The sequence below is a fragment of the Vanacampus margaritifer genome, chromosome 18 (genome assembly GCF_051991255.1).
Source record: "Vanacampus margaritifer isolate UIUO_Vmar chromosome 18, RoL_Vmar_1.0, whole genome shotgun sequence".
Lineage (NCBI taxonomy): Eukaryota > Metazoa > Chordata > Actinopteri > Syngnathiformes > Syngnathidae > Vanacampus > Vanacampus margaritifer.
The window spans coordinates 5,481,786-5,508,817 of NC_135449.1; the positions used below are offsets into that span (position 1 = coordinate 5,481,786).

The following is a 27,032-nucleotide window of genomic DNA, read 5'->3' on the forward strand; positions in this document are numbered from 1 at the left end:
GAAGGGTAAACACTTTATTCCATTGAAGCGGTCTAAACGACATCACTGCGCATGATGGAATCGACCCAATGAAAAGTAGTACAACTTGTGTAAAAACAGTGTGGGAATAATCACCTAAGAAAAGGTGTGATTCGGCGTAAGGTCAAGGGAATGGAGGCAAATCTTCCGGTTGCGGCAACCTAGAGGAGCTTTTTCCACTCTCACGTTCATCCGAGGGGTGACGAGCACAATCAAGCGACTGGCGGAGTTTAAGTGTGAGAGGGTGAATGTGGTGATTTGCTTTTAATAAGCGTGGTTAGCCACAAACAGGGATTCTCCGCCAGCAGCGCTGCTTTCAGAGGAAGCGTATTTTCCCTGGCACGCCTTGCTGTTGGCCTAAAAGAGCCAAAAGACAAAAAAAATCCATTTTTTACTTTTCGACTTGAACACATCACAATCTGTACTTGTTTATTTAGACTAAATTAACTCATTCACTGCCATTGACGGCTATAGATGTTAAAAATTCATTTGAACTATTTTTATTAGTTTAACATTTTTTCCCCTACTTTTATCAACAAGAGTATGAAAACCTAGAAAAAAATTATTGTACATTTAAAGCAAATATAACATTTGTGATTAATCGTGAGTTAACTAGTGAAGTCATGCAATCAATTACGAAAAAATTGAATCGCCTGATGCTCCTAATTCTTAATAATCTTTTCTTCTTTCTTTTTTTTCTTTTTTAAAGTAATTTTATTTATTTATTTATTTTTTAATAGTTTTTTTTTTTAAGAAAAGATTATTAAACAATTAGGGGCGTCAGGCAATTATTATTTTTAATCATAATTAATCGCATGACTTCACTAGTTAACTCACGATTAATCACAAATTTTATAAATAGTTTAAATGAATTTTTTACGTCTATAGCCGTCAATAGCAGTGAATGAGTTAATTACAATTAAAAAAGTTTAATCGCCTGATGCCCCTAATAAAAAAAAAGACTAAAAATTAGGGCCGTCAGACGATTAAATGTTTTAATTGTAATTAATCACATTACTTCAATAGTTAACTCATGATTAATCACAATTTTTTTTATAAATTTTTTTTATTTTTTTTTTAACAAAAATGGGGAAAAATTATGAAACTAATAGAAATAGTTCAAATGAATTTTTGACATCTATAGCCGTCAATGGCAGTGAATGAGTTAAATGAGTTGACTCCAACACGCACCAGAGCTCTCTTGATGAACTCCTCCTGGCACGCCTTTCCGTTCTCCTTTTTGCCGCCCCAGGCCTTGAGGGCCGACGCCTGCAGGGCACGTCCGTACGAGAAGGTCAGGGCCCAGGGCCTGTGCAGGGGGCACTGGTTCATGGCGTTCAGGTTGACCGAGGCCTCCTCCTCACTCTGACCGCCGGACAAGAAGGTGACGCCTAAGCAGGAAGTGTAGAAGAACAATTGGAGGTCATTGTGTGAAATGTAGACGCAATTAAGGCATGGAGTACAAATGTGTTTGGAACAGTTCTCAATCTTTTTTAGGGCGATCTGATTTTCACCAATCAGCTGCAACCTCAAAATGCAAATTGAGGTCCAATAGGAAAACGGTATCTAGGGGCATTACTAACACTTAATAAATTAAAAAAAATAAAAAATAAAATAAAAAAAAGATAATACATTGAGCCTGCTTATGTATTTCATTAGATTGCAATTTCTTAAGGTATGTTAAATATCGCAATAATCTCAATATTGCATATTTTCCAAGTAACGTGCAGCCCTAATAGGAATTTTAAAATGCCTACAAAAAATGTTAGGTTACGATAATAAATTTGATTTATAATGTCAAGAAAATTTTGAAATTTTCAAGTCATAAAATAATAGTCTAAATTTAGTCATATTTTGACAAATTCAAACTTCATTCTCAAAAAGACATCTATGTTGTATTTTTTTTTTTCATGTTTGAAATTAGACAGCTCTTAATATGAAAATAAAAATGCACTGAGCTGTCAGCAATATCTAACAAACGCAATTATGCCATCTAGTGGCAGATAAATTACCTAAACACCAATCAATGTCACACTCGTTTTCTTTTCTTTTTTTTTTACAGTACAGTACATCTTTTAAACAATTTTATGAATTATTACAAAATTACTAAAATATGCAACCATATTTCTATTGGGTTAACATATTTTTATGCTTTTGTATTAAAAGAGTATGAAAAATTACAAAAAAAATATTTTATTGTACATTATTTAGAACAGATATAAAATGTGCGATTAATTTGCAAATGATTGCGAGTTAATTGTTGACGCAGTGCGATTAATTACGATGGGAATTTTTTTATCGACTGACATATACTAACATATAACCAAGTTTGAGAACCACTGGTTTAGAAAAAAAGAGGTTAGTCGCACCAGGGACTGCTGGGGGCACGGTGCGGCGGAGGGCGGTAACGGTAGCCATGGCGATCTCCTGGTTGCTGTACTTCATGGAGCAGGAGTGGCCGGCGGTCACCATGTTGGGCTTGAGCAGAGTTCCCTCCAGGTAGACGTGGTGGTCGGACAGAGCCTTGTAAACGGCAGCCAGGACCTTCTCGGTGACGTACTGGCAGCGCTTCAGGTCATGGTCGCCATCGGGGAGGATCTCGGGCTCCACGATGGGCACGATGCCGTGCTGAGGGATGCGGGAGAAGATGGTGGAATATTATGTGAGGTCATTTAACGTAAAAAATTCATTTGAACTATTTCTAGTTTTATTAGAACAGATATAAAATTTGTGATTAATCGTGAGTTAACTAGTGAAGTCATGCGATTAATTATGATACAAAAAATTAATTGCCTGACGTCCCTAATTTTTAATAATCTTTTCTTAAAAAAAAAAAAAAGATTATTAAATTTATTTTATTTTTTTTTTAATTTAAAAAAAGAAGAAAAAAAAGAAGAAAACATTTTTAAGAATTAGGAGTGTCAGGCGATTAAATTTTTTCGTAATAAATTTTATATCTGTTCTAAATGTAAAATAAAAATAAAAAGTTTTCATACTCTTGTTAACAAAAGTGGAAAAAAAATTTAAACTAATAGAAATTGTTCAAATGAATTTTTTACATCTATAGCCGTCAATGGCAGTGAATGAGTTAATCACATGACTTCACTAGTTAACTCCCGATTAATCACAAATTAAAATCTGTTCTAAATGTTCACTAATTTTTTTTCTAGGTTTTCATTCTCTAGTTAACAAAAGTGGGAAAAAAAAGGGAAACGGATATGAATAGTCCAAATGAATTTTTGACGTCTATAGCCGTCAATGGCAGTGAATGAGTTAATCACATGACTTCACTAGTTAACTCCCGATTAATCGCAAATTTTATATCTGTTCTAAATGTACAATCAAAAATTGTTTCTAGGTTTTCATACTCTTGTTAACAAAAGTGGGGAAAAAAACTAATAGGAATAGTCCAAATGAATTTTTGACGTCTATAGCCGTCAATGGCAGTGAATGAGTTAATCACATGACTTCACTAGTTAACTCCCGATTAATCACAAATTTTATATCTGTTCTAAATGTACGCAAATTTTTTTTCTAGGTTTTCATTCTCTTGTTAACAAAAGTGGGGAAAAAAAGTGAAACGGATATGAATAGTCCAAATGAATTTTTGACGTCTATAGCCGTCAATGGCAGTGAATGAGTTAATCGCATGACTTCACTAATTAATTCCCGATTAATCACAAATTTTATATCTGTTCTAAATGTACAATCAAAAATTGTTTCTAGGTTTTCATACTCTTGTTAACAAAAGTGGGGGAAAAAAACTAATAGGAATAGTCCAAATGAATTTTTGACGTCTATAGCCGTCAATGGCAGTGAATGAGTTAAAGACAGAAGCTAATCACTACTTGCTATAAAATGTGGTTCAACAGACTCCTGCCCTTACCATCTGGCAGATGCTGGCATAGCGGGCCAGGACGTTGGCGTTCTCAATGATGGCCAGATGTGAGGGGGTGGTGGGGGTGATCTTCAGCACGCAACGCCATTTGGCGAAGTCGGCGCCGTCCTTCTTGTACTGAGCGCAGCGCTCATACAGACCATCGAGACCTGGAACGAATACAAAGCATTTAGACGAGTATCCATCAAAACAAATACATTTCCTACAGGTGTAGTCATTTCTTCTAAATTGCCAAAATGGAGTCATCCCACTCGAGTGGTCCGTAGCTCAATTGAATCTTTTGTTATCGGGGCTCACCCTGAGTGGTGGTCTCGCCGTTGGTTCCGGCCAGGGGGACGACACCTTTGTCCACCTTGATGCCCACCACCATGCCTCTCTCTTTGAGGTGCTGGGTGAAGACCTTGCCGCCGTCGGTCTTCTGGTACATGGTCTCGTGGAAGAGGATGACGCCGCCGATGCATGGGGTGGCGCGCTCGTCGGCGGTGAAGAGGAGCTGGCGGTACAGCCTCCTGTTCTCCTCAGTGTTCTCAGCGTTGATGCTCTGGAAGCGCTTGGCAACGCTGCCTGGGGACCACGGACAAAAGTATTGGGACGCTTGGCTATTGCACGGGCAGACTTTGTTCTCAGCATTCTGACTTTAAAGTGAGAATTTTCACTTTATTCTCAGAATTCTGACTTCCCCCCACAATTCATGTCTATGTCACAAAGTCAGAATTCTCATTTTAAAGTCAGAGTTCTGAGATTAAAGTCGGAATTCTCACTTTAAAGTCAAAATTCGGAGATTAAAGTTAGAATTCTCACTTAAAAGTCAGAATTCTGAGATTAAAGTGATAAAGTGAGAATTCCGACTTTAGTCTCAGAACTCTGACTTTAAAATAAGAATTCTGACTTTGTGACGTAGAGATATGAATTGTGGGGGGAATCAGATATCTCATTTTAAAGTCAGAGTTCTGAGCTTAATAGAGAATTCTGAGATTAAAGTTAGAATTCTCACTTAAAAGTGAGAATTCTGAGATTAAAGTGATAAAGTGAGAATTCTGACTTTAATCTCAGAACTCTGACTTTAAAATCAGAACTCTGACTTTAAAATAAGAATTCTGACTTTGTGACGTAGAGATATGAATTGTGGGTGGGAATCAGATATCTCATTTTAAAGTCAGAGTTCTGAGATTAATAGAGAATTCTGAGATTAAAGTTATAATTCTCATTTAAAAGTCAAAATTCTGAGATTAAAGTGATAAAGTGAGAATCCTGACTTTAATCTCAGAACTCTGACTTTAAAATCAGAACTCTGACTTTAAAATGAGAATTCTGACTTTTGTGACGTAGAGCTATGAATTGTGGGGGGAAGTCAGAATTCTGAGACTAAAGTGAGAATTCTCACTTTAAAGTAAGAATTCTGTGATTAAAGTCAGGATTCTTACTTTAAAGTCACAATTCTGTGATTAGTCAGAATCCTGACAACCCTTTTTTTCCTTCTTCAATGGCCCTAATCCTCTTCCGTACAGAATAGTGCCATATTTAAAAAAAAAAAAAAATCCCCCATTGAAATGAATTTTACTTATTGTATTTAAGAAATTTATTTGACTTTTTATTTTTATAGTTGGTTTTACTAGCCTTTAAGTGCAAGATAGTGTGCTGATCTCAACGTGCAGCACTTTGGAAATGCTTGTTTATAAAATGTGCTATCGAAATAAAGCGGATTGAATTGGGCAGCCTCTATTGGCATGCCTTACATTGTACAAAATCTTTTGGTCAAATGAATCACCACTTAAATTTAACTCATTCACTGCCATTGACGGATATACACGTCAGACATCCATTTTACCGGTGGACTCATCGGCGGCGAGGATTCCCTTGCCGGGAGCGACGATCCTGTGAGCGATGTCACTGAGCTCCTTCTTCTGCTCAGGAGTGAGGAAAGGGTATGAGTGAGGCATCTTGACTCTGTTCAGGGAGAAAAGGGACGGGGGGGGGGACGGGGTCATTTTTGTGAGTCAAAGCGAAATCTTATCATAGTGCTTTTTTGGTCGACATAGTGAGGGAAGTGGTGGGAGAGGATCCTGCATGATGCTAAACCGCACAGCATCCTGCCTGACAACAACAAATGGCGGTGTGTTTGTTCACACGTTCATGACCGCCACCCCCCACCCCCACCCCCAATCTTACACGTGTGACGACCACAAGCATGTGTGTGACCTATTCCATTTTCTTCCCTCTTATCTGTGACCTTTCCAGCTCTCCCATGGCATGCTTAGCCCCCCCCGACAGCACCAGACTGAACTAAATATACACAGCGCGGCAATGCATGTTTTAGCGCTAGGGTGTTACATAAAATGCATCAGTGGATGCATGAAACCGTCGCACAATGACATGATACAAAACAAGAAAGTCGCGGTAGCAACAATTATGCAAAATAGTTTAGTTTAACATTTCATAAAATTTACTTGCAATATATTCATAGTATTAGTTCACAATGAAAAACAAAAATAGCTGGACATGCCACAACATATTATTAGCTACAATATTTTATATTTTACCGTCATTACTAGTCTGTTTATAAAACGCACACATTGCTACTTTTAAGATGGACTTTTTTTTTTTTTTTTTTTGCCGCATACGCGACAAAGTGGAATTCTTTTTAACACATGCAAAATACGTCAAAAAGTGACGAAAATCGATGCCACGATTGTCCCTTTTACCTTTTGAGTTCAGAAGGAGAGCTGGGAGAAGAAAGAGGGGAGGTAGAGAAGTGGCCTTCGTCTGCGACACCCTCTGGGCTCGCTGGCCCTCGTATTTATCCTCCCATTGTGACCCTTCACATTTCAGCTGCTTGGCTATAAAAAGAACAGGACGCAACTGGAGACCGCTCGTGACATTCAGCGCGTCTCGGGCCGGAGTGGTGCGGTGGCGGGTGGCCAGCGAAAGGTCAAATGGTATATAGCGAGTGCAAAACGGAGGAAATGAAGAAAACTGCATGAGAACATGCAGGAAGGAATTATTTCTTCCCTGTAACATTTTGGATGAAGTGGTTTTCACTTTCCGGGTTCAAGGACCGGGAGCGCTTCATACAGAACTGCATTTTTAAATGAAAAGCAATCCACAAAGTGTTAAAAGTCTTCTAATACATTTATTTAGGTAAAAAAAAAATTATGTGCAATACTGTACATTTAAATTAAATTAATATTTAAGTTAAATAATAAAATTAAAATAAAAAGTCATTTTAACTCTTTGACTGCCAAAAACGTTATATAACGTTTAGTAAAATCATATAGAGGAGTGCCAAAGACGTTAAAAGACGTTTTTTTCCAAAACAGAGGTGAAATTAACCATTTTCTATTGTTGATTACTGAAAAACGGAATAAGGTAGAAACAAACTTTTTTTTCTGATGAAAGATGAGAGTCCAATCTTTCATTTGGTAGTATGTGTGTTTCCATAGTCCAAACACATCATTTTCTGAGGACCTTGAAAGATCAGTCAAAAATGCTTAAATCGGCTGGCACCCACGGCATCCCTTTTCTGAAAACGTCTGGCAGTCAAAGAGTTAAAGCTACTGAACGCAGAAAGTTGAATTTCGAATCACTACTGCCACCTGTAGCCGAAAAAAAAATGAATTTTGCCTTCTTCGGGTACACAAATGCACACATGACATCAGACAGAGGGCGGGAAATTCGAACCCGAATCCAGTCTGAAAGCTATTGGCCAGAGGCTTGCAGGAATTCCCGAAAAAATAGGACCAAACTCGAAAAACTACACCTTTTATTCTTAATTTAAAAAAAAAATCAGTAAAAAAAACAAACAAAAAATAACTGTCTTTTAATTTATGCAGATTAAGTGCGCTATAAATGAAATGGAGTTTAGTTGATTTCAAAACTTTTAATTGGCCCAAAAATACGCAATTAGTTTGTTATGTGTTTTACTGGTACACTGGTTCCCATATTTAGGTATTCATTAGTTTTTACTTTTTTATATTCAATATTTTCTGGACCCCCACGCTACGACTCGTGGACCCCACAAAGGTCCACGTACCCTACTTTGAGAACCACTGCTCTATACCGCAAACCCATTCAAAGAGATGACAAGCTTGCAAGAAGCACCGCAGCGTTTCTAAAGCGGCGCCATAACGTTATATACGAGACACCGAACGATCCTTTCGTAATCCAACCCGCTCGCTGATCCTTGACCTTTCTGTGACCTTTCCCAGTCGTCCTTTCTCGGCGGGAGGAAGTCGGGGGTCAGCTGGCACGCACGGTAAAGGTCACACATGCACACAGTCCAGTTGCACAAGCTTTGATCGGCCAGTCGTCGAGCAGAAAGTTGCCCAATTTGCAACACGGATATGGTTATTCTGTTTGTTTGTTTTTTTTTCTGTGACTTTAGACTGAGTGAAAAGATCTGGTATCTAAGATATTATATTTCCGTATCGCTTTGATCGCAAGGGTGGGGAAAAATGTCATCTCACTGTCGCAGAAAAGATAAAAAAGTTATACTTCCCAAAAAGTAGCTGTGGTCTTGACAAATCAGCGTGCGCAGCTCTGATAACTTTGAGGGCAAGAACCACAAGCCAAGTTCTCCTTTGACAATTTCCATTATGTGCCGCATCTGTTTGAATAACATTTCATAGCCACAGATCAAAGAGCAACATAATAATGAATCATTTTGTTTTAAATTTCTTAGATGAATTGTGTAAAAAAAAAAAAAAGTGTACTACTTAGCTATAACCACTAGGGGCAGTGTTGAGATAGCCTCAACTTGTTTACCGGTTGAAGAACAACAGCAAGTTCTATTTTAAATAGTATTTGGGAGGGAAAAATACAATATTTTGGTTTGGTTCTGGATAAAGTCGCAGATACAGGAATGTGTTTGAATCACTATGAAGTTGCTGAACCAGGAAGTAACTGCTAACTAACCGAAATAGAAAAGCAACCAATACAAATAAAGCACTCTATGATTCTTTTTTTTAACTTTAGGCCAAGGTGGAGGTCTGTGCTCTACTGACCAAGTGGCCTAGTAGAATTACGCTTACTGTTTTTCAGCAGATTTCTCAAAATTTTAAAACAGATACTTGGATACTTTTTACTCCCCTTTTCAAATATGCTTCGTTGTTACTTTTTGCGTCATTCACTCGACGTAAACATTTGGTGTGTAATTTGAAAAAACACATACAAGCAAAGTGCTTTTTTTTTTTTCCCAATTGTTGCATTTAGCTAGCAGTAATTTAGCATTTTTGTGCGTTAATTTACAAAGCTAGCAAATCTATGGGAACATTTAAAAGTCTGATGCTAATGCTATCTGGCCTTTTATGTCTTCTCAGTACAAGTATCATGAAAATTATTCTAATGGGGAGGAACTACTATTTTGTATGCAGTTTTTTGTTCCCATTGTGCCAAGTTATCAAATGGGTTTTGTATATATTAACAGTAAAAAAACAACTTTTGTACTTCTACTCTACCCAGTCTTTTTTTTTTTTTTTTTTTACGCTAGCATCTGTGATTGCTTTTGTCACATCTGCTAACGAGCAACAACATCTTTTATCGATGTGTCACCGCACATAAAGCTCATTCATATACATGCTGTCCATACTATTTGAAATGTTTGACTCAGTAATCAAAAGGTGAAAAGGGAGATATTGCACAAACGTCTGCCTTTCACGCAACTGGTGCAATGTGGAACTTCCTGCTACGGCGACAGAAAGAGAGGACACTGAGGAAGTAAAAGCAAAAGGAGAAATACATCAAGTTATTTTGGGATATTTTAAATAATTAAGCATGATTCAGTACTGTATCAGTAAGATCATACATTATGTATTTATTTTTTTATTTTTTTAAGTGGTAGAGTCAGTCAGGCAGGCAGTCAAGATAAAAAAAAAATTAAAAAAAAGGAAAAAAATATTAGTTTCAATGAGGACGGTTGTTTGTGTCCCTCCCACTGAATGGTGAGAAAAAAATTGCCATCTTACATCTGAGTTCCTCTTACTACCGCTTTTAGCCGTCACGTTATCGATTCCGTCATTTTTCGCCTTCAACATCTTCCTGTCGAGCAGCGTTTGCACTGCAAACTGTGAGAGTGACAAAATGGACTGGCTCACTTTGACGACACTTTTCATGGCAGGTAAGATCAGGATCTATTTTCGATGCGTCTGTACTGTCTGTCTACGACTACACACTTGGTTCTTGTTTTTTTTTCTTCTCAGCATTTAAAACCACACTTTGTTTCAATATTGACCCCGTGGCTTGGAAGACCTTAAAGAACCCCGCAGAAAGTTTCGGATACCAGATAGTGCAAAGGCAATCCGAGTGAGTGGAAAAAAAATTGGATTCAAATGTTTTCTTTTGTGATGTGTTACGATGATCGCTTATCTGGTTCCGTTTTATCAGCTTGCTGGTCAGCGCACCCCTCGATCAGTACGCACCAGACAGGAGAGGGAGAATCTTTAAATGCTCCACGGAGTCGTGCAAAGCGCTGGAAATGTCAGGTGAGCGACACGCCTTTGGATAATCGTTCAACGTTGAGGGATCCGATTGGGAGCGCTAACCAACTCGTCCTCCGCAGTGCCGTCTTTTGCCGTCAACATGTCTCTTGGTTTGACCATGACAATTGATCCGTCCACACGAGTAGCCATGGTGAGTCGCAGGGGATTTTTTTTCAGTGTGTCGTGAATTCCTTCTCATCACGAACTGGAACCCTTGCAGGCGTGCGGTCCGACCATCCCAAAAGACTGTGAAAGCATCACCATGTACAACGGCGTGTGCTTGACAATTGACACTTCTGATCGCTTTGGACCTCCCTTGCCTTCTTCTCTTGATGGTGCTTCACTTTTTCTTTTTTCTTTTTTGAACTCATTCACTGCCATTGACGGCTATAGACGTCAAAAATTCATTTGAGCAATTTCTTAGTTTCACATTTTTTTTCCAGAGTATGAAAACCTAGAAAAAAAAATGTATTGTACGTTTAGAACAGATATAAAATTTCGTGATTAATCGTGAGTTAACTAGTGAAGTCATGCGATTAATTACAATTAAAAAAAATTAATCACCTGATGACCCTAATTTAAAGAAAAGAAAAGATTATTAAAAATTAGGGGCGTCAGATGATAATTTTTTTTATTGTAATTAATCGCATGACTTCAATAGTTAACTCACGATTAATCGCAAATTGTGTACAATAACAAAATTCTAGGTTTTCATACTCTTAACAAAAATAGAAAAAAATGTGAAACTAATCGAAATAGTATTATTATTGAATTTTTGACGTCAATGGCAGTGAATGAGTTAAAATAATGTGTAATACATGTAAAGGAGAATGGGGTTAAGTAGTAATGTAATCAAATGCTCCATGAATAGACAGTATATTGTCCACCTTAATGCTAGCAAAACTAAGCAGTAGCGCTATGAACAACCCGATGCTAGCCACGCTTTGTAACAAGTTACAAATAATATAATGCCAAATGTTTTCCGTTTGAAGTTTAGCTTTTTGGAGTGCACAGTACAATCAATTCAAATTCAAAAATAAATGATAAACGTACCTGTTGAGCTAACGCCGCGCCGCTACGCTACCGAAGTCTCTCAACTGTCTGAGGTGTCTTCGCTCTTCTTTTGTTTGTGAGTGAATTTCAACAGGTCTCTTCTTCCTGGAAAAGATTACAGCTGGATGCTGAGAATGGCTGTTAACACCGGATAAAAAAGTATTTTATCTTGGTCAAGCCATGTATAAAAAAAAAATGTAGCTTGGGAGCCACCTAGCTAATTTGCTAACTGCCTTGTCATGCCCCAAGCATCTACTTAAAAATGTAGCTTGGGAGGCACCTAGCTAATTTGCTAACTGCCTTGTCATGCCCCAAGCATCTACTTAAAAATGTAGCTTGGGAGGCACCTAGCTAATTTGCTAACTGCCTTGTCATGCCCCAAGCATCTACTTAAAAATGTAGCTTGGGAGGCACCTAGCTAATTTGCTAACTACCTTGTCATGCCCCAAGCATCTACTTAAAAGGCACCATAAAGTGGCAACTTTATTACTGTTTGATCTTTGTATAATTCCCTTTCAAGCCGTGTCCCCACTTATTTATTACGTATGTAACTACGGTTCTATGATAAATGTTTATGACATCAACTCAAGGAGTTGGATAAACACAAGACGAGTGAGTGCAGTTTACAACAGCACTAAATCCTTTTACCGCAACACACGCTATAGAATAGTGAAATACACGCTTGATAGATAAAATACGTTTTAATAAATATATTGACGACTTACCTTACTCGTCTAATGGCCAGTTGTTGGCAACTGGGGGAAGTTGGAGTTCTTCCAACAGTTTCAGAAATGAAAATGGCAGTGAGAGGTTGTGGGGGCATTCATCATGCCTGTTGATTCTGATTGGTTGTTTTTCCTCGGGTGCAGTGATTTCTCGCAAAACAGATTAAAGCCACAAGATGGTGCTAGAACCCCACCCCAGATCATTTCAATAACACCCAACTGTCACTTCAAAGAAATATGACAAAAGTGGATTTTACACCCAACTGTCACTTCAAGGAAATATGACAAAAGTGATTTTTTTTTTGGGGGGGGGGGGGGTACCTTTAAGTGTGATTAAAAAAACAACAATACCTCTTCTTTTTCTTGACAAGAGTGCCGAAGTCAAGCAGACATCGTCTTTCTGCTGGATGGCTCGGGGAGTGTGGCCCCTGCCGACTTTACAAAAATGAAGACTTTTGTCATTAATCTCATCGACTCTTTTTTGGCCAAAGATTCCAAGGTGAGCGTGACTAAGACTATTTTGTATTTTTGTATATTAATATATGTCTTTTTTTTTTTATCCTCCCAAGTTTGCCATAGTCCAGTTCTCCAACATTGCCACCATCCATAATAATTTTAAGAACTTCAACATTAACACCTGGAGAAATGACATTTCTGGAATACGGCAGATACGTTCAGGGACCAACACAGCCAGAGCCATCCAAAGTGTTGTGTATGTTTTTCCCCCCTCTATCCTCTTATGCAATCCGAATGCATTATAACAGAAAATAAATAAATACATTGACAAGTGGTATTTGTATTGGTATAGGGATAACGTATTTGTGGTAAGAGCAGGTTCCAGGCCCAATGTGAAGAAGATTCTAATAGTGATCACAGATGGAGAATCCACTGACAAAATTTACTTGCAATCAGCAATAGATGAGGCCGCCAGAAAAAATATAGTTCGGTTTGCTATTGGGGTGAGTTCTATTTTACACGCAACACAACTTGAAGTTGGGAGTTCACGTTTTTTTTTTTAATGTTGCCATATTTCTTTTTGGTAAGGTGGGCGATGCATTTTACAGTGCGGCGGCGAAAAAGGAGCTGAACCAGATCGCGTCTTCTCCCTCGGCTAAGTATGTGTTTCAAGTGGAGAGCTTCGCCGCGCTCGATGCAATACGGCAGACGTTGCAGGATAGCATCTTTGCTATTGAAGGTACTGATGGAGTCGCTTTTTTCTTTCAACTAAATTCCAAATAATTAGTATTCTCAACTCAAATAAATACTCATTTCATAGATTAAAGTCTAAAAATTATAAGAAAAAATTTTGAGTTTTTAAAGTAAAAAAATTTTTTTTTTTATAGGAACGTAATTACTCAAAAGTAATTACCTGTATAAGAAAAAAAAATATATAATGCTTGTTTATGTCATTATGGCAGGCGGCTCTCAATCGAGCGGCGAGACCCTCAAAATGGAGATGGCTCAGCGGGGATTCAGTGCTGCCTTTGTGCCCGGGGTATCGAAACAGAACATATGCAAAAGCGCAATCGTTTTCTGACTTTCAAACTGTGTTTCCTTTTATTTCCATGGTCATTCCAGGGAATGCAGATAGCAGCTGTCGGGGCAAACGAATGGAGAGGAGGCTTCCAGACATACACAAGACAGGGAAGTTCCTATTTTCCAACGAACATTGCTCCTGACAGCTATCTGGGTATGAATGTGAGAATAATAATAATAATAATAATAATAATGACACATTCGATTTTAACTCATTCACTGCCATTGACGGCTATAGACGTCAAAAATTCATTTGAACTATTTCTAGTAGGTTCACATTTTTTTCCACTTTTGTTAACAAGTGTATGAAAACCTAGAAAAAAAAATATTGTTCATTTAGAACTGATATAAAATGTGTGATTAATCTTGAGTTAACTCGTTAAGTCATGTGATTAATTATTATATTCGCCTGATGCCTCTAATAAAAAAAAAGGAAAGATTATAAAAATTTTTTTAATTGTAATTAATTGCCTGACTTCAATAGTTAAGTCACGATTAACCCCTAGGCGTTATTGTGACCATTTTTTGGCCTTTTGTTGGTTCTGACCAAGCCATTTCAAAATAAAATACTGCCCACGGGTTAATCACAAATTTTATATCCTTTCTAAATGTACAATAAAAAAAATCTAGGCTGTCACACTCATGGTAACAAAAGTGGAAAAAAATGTGAAACTAATAGAAATTGTTCAAACGAATTTTTGACGTCAATAGCCGTCAATGGCAGTGAATGAGTTAATTGACAAGTCTGGAAAATGTATTGCTTGTTGTCACTTGTTGCTAGGCAGAGTTCATTGTGCTCAATTTATGCTGAATTGGCATACTAGTGTAATGACATAAACGTAATAAGGGTTTGAGCTGCGTTAATTCATCTTCAACACTATTAAATACTAAACACCTATTGGAACAAAGGGACACACAGCACCATCTGCTGGATGTGGAGCCACATTGCATATCGTCATCTCCCATTTCAGGTTATTCCATAACAGTTGCCCGAACGCGCCAAGCGACGTTGACGGTAGTTGGTGCCCCGAGATATCAACACAGGGGAGTTGTGATGGTGATTTCCCAAAACAGGCTTGAACAAACAATAGATCCCTTCCAATGGCAGGTATGCTCTCACAGACACACACAAAAAAAAAAAAAAAGTCAAAAGAAGCAAAACTTGACAACAGTTGTTGTTGCAGTATCAGATCGGTGAATATTTCGGTGCGGTGGTCTGCGCCATGGATGTAAATCAGGACGCCGTCACGGATGTCATCCTCATATCTGCCCCCATGTTTGTGGAGGAGAATAGAGAGGGGAGGGTTTATGTTTGCAACATGATTGGCTTGGTGAGCCAGCCTTAAAATGTATTTTTTGATTTTCACTCGAAAATGAATCCCTTCTAACACTTGACTCTCATCTTCACGTACCGATCAGAAAGTTGAGTGTCGGTTTGACACGCCGGCAGTCCTCAGAGGAGTCCAGTCTCCAAGAGGGCGGTTCGGCACTTCGCTTGCTGTACTGCCTGACCTCAACTCCAACGGACTTAACGAAGTGGCGGTCGGGGCGCCGTTGGAGGACGACGGACAAGGCAGCGTCTACATATTCTTTGGCGAGCGGACGGGGATCTCGACTACTTTCTCACAGGTGAATTGCAAAGTTGATTCTTCTCTGGATTCACAACAGAGGCGGGCAAAAGTACTCACACTGCACTTAGAGTGAGATTTTTTTTTTTTTTTTTTTAATTACCGAATGAACAATACTGAGCTCTCCAAGAAAAAAAAAAAAAGTGATCGCTTTCCACTTTTTCACCCATTTAGAGGATTTCTGGCTCCGAAGTCAAGTCGGGACTCAGGTTCTTCGGCATGTCCATCAGCCAGTCCCCAGGGGACCTCAGCAGGGACAATCTACCGGACTTTGCAGTGGGTTCAAAAGGAACAGTCATCTTACTCAGGTCTCTATTGGTTCTTGATCTGGGAAATTAAGATTTTTTTTTTTTTAAGACGCAAAACATGATTTGTCTGTTTGTGTCCCTCCAGATCCAAACCCATAGTCATGGTAGAAAGCACGCTGTCCTACACCCCAAAACAAGTCTCGACGAAAAACGCCGACTGTAACAACCCAAGTAACTTTATGGCGGAAATCTGCTTCCTGATGGTCAGACACTCCCCCGTGCAAACAGGTGCCCGATTCTACCGCCCGCCATTCGATGTCTCGCGTATGCTTCGCGTTAACGTTCAAACCTGAACACGTCACAGCGACAGCGAGAGTCAATTACACGTTAACGCTGGACGCCACCCGCAAGGTGCCCAACAACCGAGCCTACATCAGCGAGAAAACCCGAGAGAAGAGCGGCGCCATGGATCTCGAATTAGCGGTGGAGCAATGCCTACGCGTCAACTTCGTCATCCAGGTGAGATGTCGGATGACGCCAAAGCTCCGCTCGAGGCTCACGTGGCTCTTCATCGCCGTTTTGACGTTCGCAGCCCTGCCCAGAAGACGCTTTGAACCCGCTTTACAATGAGCTCCGATTCACATTTGAAGGTTTGCCCGCCGCCAATAAGCTGAGCCCGGTTCTGGCCCAACAAACCCAGACGCCCACGATTTATCCGGTGAGAAAGCTTCATTCATCTGTGCAGTGTTTTGAAGTGTTCACCCTTCATCTCGTCTCCACAGTTGGCCTTTGAGATCGACTGCGGCGTAGACAATAAATGCGTGGATAACCTCAAGCTGGATTTCAACTTTACCAGGTTAGACGTTTATCGCGTTTTTTGAGTTCTGCTTCGGGCGATGTGTAACCTCTCGCACCGTGGGGCAGATCTTTGGAGGTCAAAGTGGGCATTGATGAGCTCTTGAACGTCACCGTATCGGTGGAGAACATGGGAGAAAACTCCTACAACACCCTTGTTGTTCTCACGTACCCGGCCGAATTCTCCTACCGGAAGTTTACTACCCTGCAGGTAGGGAAGAACCCCAACAAGACTTCTTCCTCTCTGGCTGTGTTGATTGGGGGGGGGGGGGGGTCACAAAGGTTGAATGGAGGCTACTGGACTCTTTTTTTTTTTGTTTGTGGAAGATGTTTCACCTTTAATCCAAAAAGCTTCACTCCCAGCCATTTTCACTGAAGCAACCCCCTTCGCTCCCGGCTGTTTTACTGGATTTTGACAGATTTTGCAAAGGCCCACAGAATAATGTGTTCTATTGCTATAAAACAATGGAACCTACCAAAAGAAAGATTCAAGTATATTTGTGTCCGTTTCCGTTTTGCAGCAATTAGCGTTAGAAAATAGCTAGGTTTCCTCATTATTCACAAAATTGTTGAAAACAGTGGGAAAAGGAGCTTGTTACAACATGGCCCTGGCTGATCTCTTATACTCGTATGCCACCTGCTGGCCATTTTTTTGTAATAACTACCTTTGCTTTAAGCGACCTCTTCAGGTCAGAAGCTGCATCAAAGCCTTCTGTATGTCCTAGCATAAAAAAATATATATAAAAAAACGTATAAATATGTTTTTGGGGAGTGAAGGACAAAGTATTTAAAAAAACTTATTTATATGTTTTTGGGTTTCTCAAAGGAATTTCCCTTCATTTGATTCTTAAAATCTAGAACTGAAGAAGCCTTTTGGATTAAAGGTAAAAGCAGTTGACTTTGAGAATCACCTGGTTGACTGAGAACCTACACAGACATTTCATTTCTCCGTAAAGGGACGAATTGAGTGCAACTCTCTGGACAGTGAAGGCGGTTTATCACGGGGAAAGACAGACTGCACCATCGACAAGCCCATTTTCAGGAGTCACTCAACGGTTGGTTCAGTGCTATGTAAACTGAGGCTACCTATCAAAGTAGAACAAATCAATAAACTGTACCTGGCTCTACTCTTTCCTATCTGTACTTTTTTAACTCATTCACTGCCACTGACGGCTATACACGTCAAAAAATCCATTTTAACCGGACTGGCACTGAATGTCATCTACCGAAAAACTTGTTTAGATTTTCATTTGCTTTCTCTAGTAACAAAAGAGAAACGTTTTTTTTTTTTTTGCATGGGGGGAAAAAAAATCTGACAATTATTTTTACTAATGAAGTGCTGCGTCCACGAATGAAAATATAATCCAATCAGTTGAGCACCACACATGTACCGAGGTCCTTCAACGGAAAAACTGCATCCCTGTACAAGGTTTTGAGGCTCCTCGTCCATGATTTATTTTTTTTTTTTTACTGAACCACAAAAACATGGCATGATTGTCAAAGAAGAAATCGATGACTTAGTAAACTGTCGTTGCCATGGCGACAGCAGCAACGCCGTTGTCCTCATTCCAGGCAATTGCACCATCCAAAACGGCTATTTTAAAGTCAAACCGACCACATTATTGCTTTCAAATCCTACGTGTGTGCTGTCGGCTAATTTTAAACACTGCTGAGTCAAGCGATTCGATTATTTGATGGCATTGTTTGGCAGCAGCTTGAAGGTGAACCGTATAACTCATTCAGTGCCAGTCCGGTTAAAATGGATGGTAGTACTTTTGGCACGACTGAGATAAAACGATATTAGATCGTAAAATACATCTCTCAAATTTGATTTCATTTCAGGCTGTCTTTGTAGTTTCATACGGCATCGAAACCAACAGCCAACGGGACAACAGGATTTTCATCACGGCAAATGTGACAAGGTAGAATTCTGCATGACACCATCGATAGTCGCGCACTTCAAATTGTTGTCTTTTATCGTTCTCTTTTAGCGGGAACGAGCAACACTCGGCTTTGAGCCAACTTTACAAAAAGAAAGACATTGGTGTGAAATACAGCATTTTCGTTACAATGGAAAGGTGCGTATTTGGACAGGGATGATAACGTGAGCATTAATTGAGCGTTCCTCTCATCGGACATTTCTTTTTTTAGTTCTCTTAGCTACATCAATTTCACCTACGGGAAGAATGACGTGCAGAAATCAGTCGAGCAATCCGTTCTGGTAAAGTCGTTATTGAAAGAAAAAAAACACATATTCGGGTTGATTTATTATTTTGTTTGACTTTGTTAGGTTTCCAACAACATCCGAGCCTTTAACGTGACGGTGGTGATCAGGGTGCCAGTGAAGCTCGGCCAAAAGGACATTTGGGCCAATCTGAGCTCTTTGCAGGTAGCGCATCATATTGTCACTCGATCAACCTTGACGGGTAACGTTTTTTGTCTCCATTTCAGATTCCAGACTGCCAATACAGCAATGATGAAATCGCTAATATCACCGATTTGGTTGGTCAGATGCAAAAAAATAAGATGGTGGTAAGAAACGCAACAATTTATTTTGGGCACTTTTATGAGATACGCCTTGCACAAAATGCGCTTGAATGTCCCGCAGGACTGTTCGGTGGCCACGTGCAGGGTGTTCAAGTGCAATCGGTTTATGGGAAGGCTGGAGGGCAAACGGTACAAAATATCAGCCAATATGAGTTCAGCGTGGATCCAGCAGGTAGCGCCAAAATGCGCGTGTAAAACGGATGCAGCCCATCTCACAGTGCCGTATTTCTCAAACAGATCGAACTCGAAAAGGCCAAGTTCATCTTTACCACCACGGCCAGTCTGGAGTATGACAAGAACCAGTACATCTTCTTTTCAACATCATCTAATAACAACCCTCCTGTCTTCAAGGTAATGCTGCCAAAAACGTTAAATAACGTTTAGTAAAATCCTATGGAGGAGTGCCAAAGACGTTAAAAGACGTTTGTTTCAAAACAGAGGTGAAACTAACCATTTTCTATTGTTAATTACTGAAAAACGGAATAAGGTAGAAACAAACTTTTTTTTTTCTGATGAACGATGAGAGTCCAATCTTTCATTTGGTAGTATGTGTGTTTCCATAGTCCAAACACAACATTTTCTGTGGACCTTGAAAGATCAGTCAAAATGCTTAAATCGACTGGCACCCACGGCATCCCTTTTCTGAAAACGTCTGGCAGTCAAAGAGTTAAGATGGGACCGCTTGAACGTATCGACTTAAATGATATTGTGAATTTCAGATTGAAACGGAGGTGGAAGTGTATCCCCAACCGGACTTTACCAAAGAGATCGTCGGAGGATCCTTAGGTGGTCTGGCTATCCTGGTTATACTCTCAGCTGTACTTTATAAGGTGAGGACGCACGCACGCACATTCACATACCAAAAATTCAAAAAAAAAAAATAAAATAATAATAATTAAAAAAAAAGAGAGAGCAATGATGATGACATGTCAAATCGGTAAAATTACCGAATGAACAATACTGAGTTCTCCAGAGGGAAAAAAAAAAAAAAGAAATTAAAAAAAAGAATAAGTTGAGGAAATAAGTACATGAAAGAAATGGATATATCACACAAATACATCCTGATAATATTCCAACATTTTTTTGTATTGCTAGGCTGGATTCTTCAAGAGTAAATACAAGGAGATGATTAATGATGCAGACGGCGCGGAAACAGACGGCCCGGTGCTCGACGAGGCCGCACACGCGGAATGATAATAACATTTCTTAAGTCATTTCAGCCTTTTGCTTGATGTTGCAAAAAAAAAAACACTGGGATCATTTGTCCATTCGGGTGATGCCCACATGACACAGTTGAGAACATAAAGAATGATCTTTTTTGCACTATTTTGTGTGTATGAGCTTAAACAATGGCTGCATTTGTATGACATCAATAATGTTTATAATTTTTTGCATGTTATGTATTTTATTTTTATGTTAAAATTATTTAGGAAAAAATGATAATAATAAAAATGGAGGTACTGCATTTACTTGGGATATATATATATAAAAATATATATATATGAAGATAAGATCTGTTAAAGTTGTATCCCCATTGTATTATAAGAGCAGCAATAAAAACTTACAAGCTTCTCCGTGATACATGCACACCAGGTAGAGAGAGGTCGAAGCCACAAAGAAAGAAAGGAACGGTGATCGATAGGAACCCGGAGCACCTGCTGAGGAGGTAGGTGTGTAGGTACTTGTAGTCGCGGAGGCGGGTTCTGGCTCAGGAGTAACCTCAGGGGGAGGTAAAGGGCAAGTGTAGTTGCTGTCGGCATCCATCCCACTGGAGATGAACTGCACAAAGCCCGGTTTATCAGAGCTAATGTGGGAGCTGATCCAGGACTGGTAACGAGACACTCTTGCATAAACTCCCGTCTGATTATGCAGTGTGCATCCAGAACTAACAATTCCAGATTGGATCCATTTGGAATCCTGCTTGCTTACCATTGGACCTCCTGAGTCCATCTGAGGATGTGGAGAGGAATTGTGTTACTTTCAAAAATGTGCAAAATAAATTCAAAAACCAAAAAGGGAATGGGAATTATTAGTCTACCTGACAAAAGTATTTCCCTCCTTTTGGAACCCCAGCACAAATCATATTGTCTGTGACTGGGCCATCTCCATTCAGGCAATTGCACTGTCTGTTTCCAAGAACTGGGACTTCCACTTCTTGAAGTGTTTTAGGAACGGGGACGGCCTCTGAAAAGGTACAGTCGCAGTATATATATATTCAACATTCAATAAAGGTCATTGGGATAATATGACTTTACTACCAATGAAGTGTCTCACCTCCTTCCTGGACTGGTCCCCAACCAGTGACCCAGCTATCAGTGCCATTGTTGAACACACTGCTATTGGCTGCCAGGCACACGGGTCTGATGTAATCCGTGAATGTGACTGGTGAGGAGAGTCGAAGAAGAGCGACGTCATTGTGGTGGCTGGAATGGTTGAAGTTTGGATGTAGGATGATTGCATCAACAGTTCTGGACACTGCGTTTGGGTTGTCACCCTGCAGGTTCTGACGGCCAAGAGAAATCGACCATCCAAAGGTACTTGTGCTACAGAGAGAACGCCGAACGTTAATTGGTCAAAGCAGAAAAAATGCATACGGGATGTTTTTACGTTTGGGTGACCCACCTGGAGAAGCATTGGGCAGCAGACATCACCCACTCTCTGTTTATGAGTGAACCACCACAAACATGGGTACCAAAAACCTGTAGACTAGCCTGCCAGGGCCAACTTCCAACTTGGGCATCTTCACCACTTACAATGTTCATGTTGAGAAGTGGGCTGCCACACGCTGCAAAATGATACCTCATTAGAATCCAAGGCAGAAAAGGTTGAATTGGTAATGCCAAACTGATGACACACACAACATAACAAGGCAACAATCAATTAAAACCACTGTTCTTTTTATAGGAATATATGTTGTGACGCACATTCAGCACTTGACAGGATGGGCACTGGATCTTCAGTTGTAGCTAGTCCTTCAGTAACAGGAACATCAGGGCAAGTGTAGTTCCCGTCAGCACCAGGCCCACTGGAGTTGAACTGCACAAAGCCTGGTTTATCAGAAGTGATGTGGGAGTTGATCCAAGACTGGTAGCGGGACACTCTTACATAAACCCCTGGATTATTTGGCTGAGCACAGCCAAATCCAAAATGGGCAATTCCAGACTGGATCCATATCAAATCCTGCTGACTGACCATTGGACTTCCTGAATTTCCCTGAGGGTGTGGAAAGTGCCTGTCAAAAAAATCTTTTAACCTTAAAAAAGAAACAAGTAGGAAAGGATAAGTAGTCTACCTTACAAGTGTCTTTTCCTCCATCTAGAAAACCAGCGCAGATCATATTGTCTGTGACTAAGCCCGCTCCAGTTAGACAGCCACACTGTCTGTTTCCCAGAACCAGGATTTCTACTTCTTGTAACGTTCCAGGGAAAGGGAGGGGTACTAAAAAAAAAAAAAAAGACGGTAGCACTGTTATCAGTTTCGTTAAAGAAAACTCAATTTTAAGATTCGTTAACCCACCTCCGTCCTGGATCGTTCCCCAACCAGTGACCCAGCTATCAGTACCATTGTTGAACACACTGCTGTTGGATGCCAGACACACAGGTCTGATGTAGTCTGTGAATGTGACTGGTGAGGAGAGTCTTAGCAGAGCGATGTCATTGTCCAAGCTGAAAATGTTGAAGCCTGGATGCAAAATGATTGTGTCGACTGTTTCGGACACTTGATTTGGGTTGTTTCCCTGCAGGTTCTGACGACCGAGAGAAACCAACCAACCAAAGGTACTTGTGCTACAGAAAGAATGTCAAAGGTTTGCTTGTCAAAGCAGAAGAAACATACATGCCATCATCTAAGGCTGACCCACCTGGGGAAGCAGTGAGCAGAAGACATCACCCACTCTCTGTTTATGAGCGAACCACCACAAACATGGCTACCAAAAATCTGCACACTCGCCTGCCAGGGCCAACTTCCCTCTTGAGCATCTTCACCACCAACAATCTTTGTGTTCAGGGGCGAGCTGCCACACACTGCAAAGTGATAAATCCTTAGAATACAATACAGTTAAACAGTATATTATAAGGGCTGTGGTATTAGTGAAACGCACATTCAGCACTGGGTACAACAACAGGAGGAGGTGGAGGACAAGTGTAGTTGCTGTCCACATCAGGCCCACTTGAGTTGAACTGCACAAATCCTGGCCTATCAGAGCTGATGTGGGAGCTGATCCAGGACTGGTAGCGTGACACTCTGATGTAAACTCCAGGCTGATTCGGCTGAGCACAGTCAAAGCCAAATCTAATAATTCCCGATTGGATCCATACAGAATTCTGATGGCTCACCAGAGGACCTCCTAAGTCACCCTGTGGATGGAGTGTAGAACTGTGCGTCAAAACACGAAAACCAATTCGGAAAGGTGAAGTCCGCTACCTGACAAGTGTCTTTTCCTTCTTCTAGAAAACCGGCACATATCATATTATCTGTAATCAAACTTGTGCTATTCAAGCAGTTACACTGTCTGTTTCCCAGAATTGGGACTTCCACTTGTCGTAGTTTAGGCAAGGGGAGGGGCACTAAAAAGTACAGTAAAAGAATATCAATTCAACAATCATTGTTGTGATGTTTATTTTTTAGGAACGTTACATTATTACCCAAGCAGCTACTAACCTTCTTCCTGGACTGATCCCCAACCAGTGACCCAGCTGTTAGTACCATTGTTGAACACGCTGCTATTTGCTGCCAGGCACACAGGTCTGATGTAGTCTGTGAACATGACTGCAGAGGAGAGTCTGAGCAAAGCAATGTCATTGTCGAAGATTAAAGTGTCGAAGAACGGGTGCAAAAGTATTGCGGCAACAGTCCTGGTAACCTCGTTTGGGTCTACGTCCTCAAAAATCTGACGACCAAGAAAAACCGACCACCCGATGGTACTTGTGCTTTGGAGAGAATGCCAATGGTTAGATAGTCAAAACAGAAGAAATGTATTTTTTATTTTAGGACGACCCACCTGTTAAAGCAGTGGGCAGCAGACATGACCCACTCTCTGGTTATGAGAGAACCACCACAAACATGGCTACCAAATCTCCGAAGACTCGCTTGCCAGGGCCAACTGCCCTCTGAAGCAACATCACCTCGAGCTATCCTGTTTTTCGGCGATGGCGTTCCACACACTGCAAAGATGCCATCGCGTTATAATCCAGTGCGTAACCCAGAAAATATCAGACTTTTGTCATTGAATATACATGCTTTGTATTTTGACACTGAAGTGATGATAGTCACACACATTCAGCACTTGTCATGCTGCCCACTGGATCTTCGGTTGTCGCTGGTTCTTCAGTAACAGGAGGCGGCAGATCAGGGCAAGTGTAGTTGCTATCGGCATCAGGCCCACTGGAGTTGAACTGCACAAAGCCTGGTTTATCAGAAGTGATATGGGAGTTGATCCAGGACTGGTAGCGGGACACTCTGGAGTAGACTCCGGGCAGGTTGGGCTGAGCACAGCCGTATCCGAAACTGACGATTCCGGACTGGATCCAGATGGAATCCTGCTTACTCACCATTGGACCTCCTGAGTCACCCTGGGGATATGAAGATTAACTTTCTGTCAAAACTCAATTCAACACTTAATCGCAAAGAAGAAAAAAGTGCTCTACCTGACAAGAGTCTTTCCCTCCTTCTAGAAAACCAGCACACATCATATTGTTCGTTACTAAACCTACTCCATTCAGGCAGTTACACTGCCTATTTCCCAAAACCGGGACTTCCACTTCTTGTAGTGTTCCAGGGTATGGGAGGGACACTAAATAACACAATGTCCGTGTATCAGGTATGTTCCATAAACGACAACAATATTGTTGGGAAAATCTGTTCTATTACTAGAAAAGTGCCTCACCTCCTTCCTGGATTGTTCCCCAACCAGTGACCCAGCTCTCAGTACCATTGTTGAACACACTGTTACTGGATGCAAGACACACAGGTCTGATGTAGTCTGTGAACGTGACTGGTGAGGAGAGTCTGAGCAGAGCCATGTCATTGTCCAAGCTGAAAATGTTGAAGCCGGGATTTAAAATGATTGTGGTGACATTTCTGGACATTTTGTTGGAATGGTTTCCCTCTAGGCTCTGAAGACCGAGAGAAACCGACCATCCAAGGGGACTTGTGCTACAGATAGAATGCCAATGCCATGTTAGATGGTCAAAGCAGAAGAATTGTATTCGTCTTCATATTTGAGTGACCCACCTGGAGAAGCACTGGGCAGCAGACATGACCCACTCGCTGTTTATGAGAGAACCACCACAAACATGAGCACCCAGATACTCCAGACTAGCCTGCCAGGGCCAACTTCCTTCTTGAGCATCGACACCCCCAACAATCTTTGTGCTTAGTGGTGTGATGCCACACACGGCACTTGACGTGCCGGGCACCGGAGCTGTGATTGTAGCTGGACCTTCAGTAACAGGAAGAGGCAGACCAGGACAAGTGTAGATGCTATCAGCATCAGGCCCAAATGAGTTGAACTCTACAAAGCCTGGCTTATCATAGCTGATGTGGGAGTTGATCCAGGACTGATAGCTGCCCACTCTTGCGTAAACACCGGGATTATTTGGTCGAGCACAGCCAAATCCAAAACTGACGATTCCGGACTGGATCCAAATAGGACCCTGCTTGCTCACCATTGGACCTCCTGAGTCCCCCTAAGGATGTAAAGTGGAATTGTCTGTCAAAACATATTTTTTAGAAGAAAGAAAGACGTAGTAGGAGACGTAGTCTACCTGACAAGCGTCCTTTTCTCCTTCTAGAAAACCAGCACAAATCATATTGTCTGTGACTATACCCACTCCGATTAGACAGTTACATTGTCTATTCCCCACAACTGGGACGTTCACTTCTTGTAGCGGTGCAGGGAAGGGGAGGGGCACTAAACAAGACATTGGCACTGTATCAGGTATATTCTCATTTTATTCCAACGATTTATGAAGGAAAACTATTTTACGTGAGGTTCAGTGCCTCACCTCCTTCCTGGACTGTTCCCCAACCAGTGACCCAGCTATGAGTACCAGTGTTGAACATACTGCTACTGGCTACCAGACACACAGGTCTGATGTAGTCTGTGAACGTGACTGGTGTGGCGAGTCTGAGCAGAGCGATGTCATTGTCGAAACTGAAAATGTTGAAGCCTGAATGCAAAATGATTGTTTTGACAGTTTTGGTCACTTCATTTGGGTTGTTTCCATGCAGGTTCTGACGACCGAGAGAAACCTCCCATCCAAAAGTATTTGTACTATAGAGAGAATGACAAAAGGTTAGCAGGTCAAAGCAGAAGAAATGTATAGTATATGCATTCATGTTAGGATTACACACCTGGAGAAGCAGTGGGCAGAAGACATCACCCACTCTTTGTTTATGAGTGAACCGCCACAAACATGGGTACCAAAAATCTGTAGACTAGCCTGCCAGGGCCAGTTTCCTTCTTGAGCATTTACACCCCCAACAATCTTTGTGTTCAGTGTTGGGTTGCCACACACTGCAAAATGATATCACCATTAGAATCCAAGGACGTAGTTACACATTGACTAGGAAAAAAGTTGAATTGGGCACAAGTAATGCCACAGTGATGACAAACTCAAGCATCTTTTTCACAAGAGAAAAACAGTTTCCACCAAGGAGACAAGGCTGGCAAATATATGTCCAGAATGTAAAAACCCTGCCACAGTTTGTCTTTAGCCCCAGGTGCTAGCTAGCTCCCGGGCACTTTCCTTCCACATCCTCAGGGAGATTCAGGAAGCCCAATGCTAGCTAGCTAGCTCCCCTAGCTAGTTCCCCGGGAGCTCGTTTACGCGTTGAGTAGAAGCACCTGTGGCTAAAGCCAAACTGTGGCAGGGTTATTACATTCTGGACCTGGATTTGCCACCTCTGCAAGGAGAACAGTTGAGCTCTGTACAAAACAGTTTTTTAAAAACTTGAATACTACTTAAGTGTTGGTACAACAAAATAGGCAGAACTTGTGTTCTAGCCATATAAATCTACATGCGATGTATGTTCTATGCCAGGGATGGGCA

At 40.7% G+C, this 27,032-nt stretch overlaps 3 protein-coding genes across 6 annotated transcripts; 1 reads left to right on the forward strand and 2 right to left on the reverse strand.

Moving 5' to 3' along the window:
* Positions 1–12,285, reverse strand: aldoab (aldolase a, fructose-bisphosphate, b). Of its 4 annotated transcripts, none has more exons than XM_077550666.1 (8): positions 12,168–12,285; positions 11,443–11,547; positions 5,745–5,863; positions 4,214–4,480; positions 3,905–4,065; positions 2,388–2,646; positions 1,210–1,409; positions 1–375 (listed from the first exon to the last, which is right to left on the reverse strand). In XM_077550666.1, exons 3-8 carry the CDS (start codon positions 5,854–5,856, stop codon positions 283–285), a joined length of 1,092 nt encoding a protein of 363 aa, XP_077406792.1. In that variant the 5' UTR covers positions 5,857–5,863; positions 11,443–11,547; positions 12,168–12,285; the 3' UTR covers positions 1–282. The 4 variants fall into 4 exon arrangements, with proteins under 4 accessions (XP_077406792.1, XP_077406793.1, XP_077406791.1 ...); XM_077550667.1 differs by lacking the exon at positions 12,168–12,285 and adding an exon at positions 10,330–10,843 and having other exon boundaries at positions 11,443–11,901; XM_077550665.1 differs by lacking the exon at positions 12,168–12,285 and adding an exon at positions 6,619–8,519 and having other exon boundaries at positions 11,443–11,900.
* LOC144038288 (integrin alpha-M) lies at positions 9,895–20,552 on the forward strand. The gene is made up of 30 exons (XM_077550647.1): positions 9,895–10,028; positions 10,111–10,213; positions 10,295–10,392; positions 10,470–10,540; positions 10,610–10,724; positions 12,539–12,666; positions 12,737–12,879; positions 12,976–13,126; positions 13,212–13,362; positions 13,586–13,662; positions 13,746–13,857; positions 14,675–14,811; positions 14,888–15,034; positions 15,123–15,332; positions 15,506–15,639; positions 15,725–15,867; positions 15,944–16,098; positions 16,172–16,297; positions 16,362–16,435; positions 16,504–16,645; positions 17,391–17,489; positions 18,277–18,356; positions 18,426–18,512; positions 18,586–18,655; positions 18,725–18,823; positions 18,886–18,966; positions 19,043–19,153; positions 19,219–19,332; positions 19,701–19,811; positions 20,077–20,552. Exons 1-30 carry the CDS (start codon positions 9,992–9,994, stop codon positions 20,173–20,175), a joined length of 3,405 nt encoding a protein of 1,134 aa, XP_077406773.1. The 5' UTR covers positions 9,895–9,991; the 3' UTR covers positions 20,176–20,552.
* Positions 20,440–26,767, reverse strand: LOC144038286 (transmembrane protease serine 9-like). The gene is made up of 19 exons (XM_077550646.1): positions 26,335–26,767; positions 25,986–26,254; positions 25,746–25,891; positions 25,213–25,667; positions 24,866–25,134; positions 24,627–24,772; positions 24,257–24,551; positions 23,981–24,143; positions 23,641–23,909; positions 23,404–23,546; positions 23,081–23,336; positions 22,841–23,003; positions 22,498–22,766; positions 22,274–22,419; positions 21,906–22,194; positions 21,604–21,766; positions 21,256–21,524; positions 21,020–21,165; positions 20,440–20,931 (listed from the first exon to the last, which is right to left on the reverse strand). Exons 1-19 carry the CDS (start codon positions 26,358–26,360, stop codon positions 20,521–20,523), a joined length of 4,293 nt encoding a protein of 1,430 aa, XP_077406772.1. The 5' UTR covers positions 26,361–26,767; the 3' UTR covers positions 20,440–20,520.
* Between the last annotated feature and the right edge of the window lie 265 nt (positions 26,768–27,032).

Excerpts from the sequence above, each read along its gene's own strand:
- LOC144038288 (XM_077550647.1), top strand. The coding sequence starts at position 9,992 with ATGGACTGGCTCACTTTGACGACACTTTTCATGGCAG. Across the intron at positions 13,127-13,211 it reads TAGTTCGGTTTGCTATTGGG|GTGGGCGATGCATTTTACAG; the intron begins GTGAGTTCTATT and ends CTTTTTGGTAAG. Across the intron at positions 13,663-13,745 it reads GTGCTGCCTTTGTGCCCGGG|GGAATGCAGATAGCAGCTGT; the intron begins GTATCGAAACAG and ends TGGTCATTCCAG.
- LOC144038286 (XM_077550646.1), bottom strand. The coding sequence starts at position 26,360 with ATGTCTTCTGCCCACTGCTTCTCCAG. Across the intron at positions 25,135-25,212 it reads GCTGCCCAGTGCTTCTCCAG|CACAAGTCCCCTTGGATGGT; the intron begins GTGGGTCACTCA and ends TTCTATCTGTAG. Across the intron at positions 21,525-21,603 it reads GCTGCCCAATGCTTCTCCAG|CACAAGTACCTTTGGATGGT; the intron begins GTGGGTCACCCA and ends TTCTCTCTGTAG.
- aldoab (XM_077550666.1), bottom strand. The coding sequence starts at position 5,856 with ATGCCTCACTCATACCCTTTCCTCACTCCTGAGCAGAAGAAGGAGCTC. Across the intron at positions 4,481-5,744 it reads CGCCGCCGATGAGTCCACCG|GCAGCGTTGCCAAGCGCTTC; the intron begins GTAAAATGGATG and ends CGTGGTCCCCAG. Across the intron at positions 376-1,209 it reads AGTTCATCAAGAGAGCTCTG|GCCAACAGCAAGGCGTGCCA; the intron begins GTGCGTGTTGGA and ends TGGCTCTTTTAG.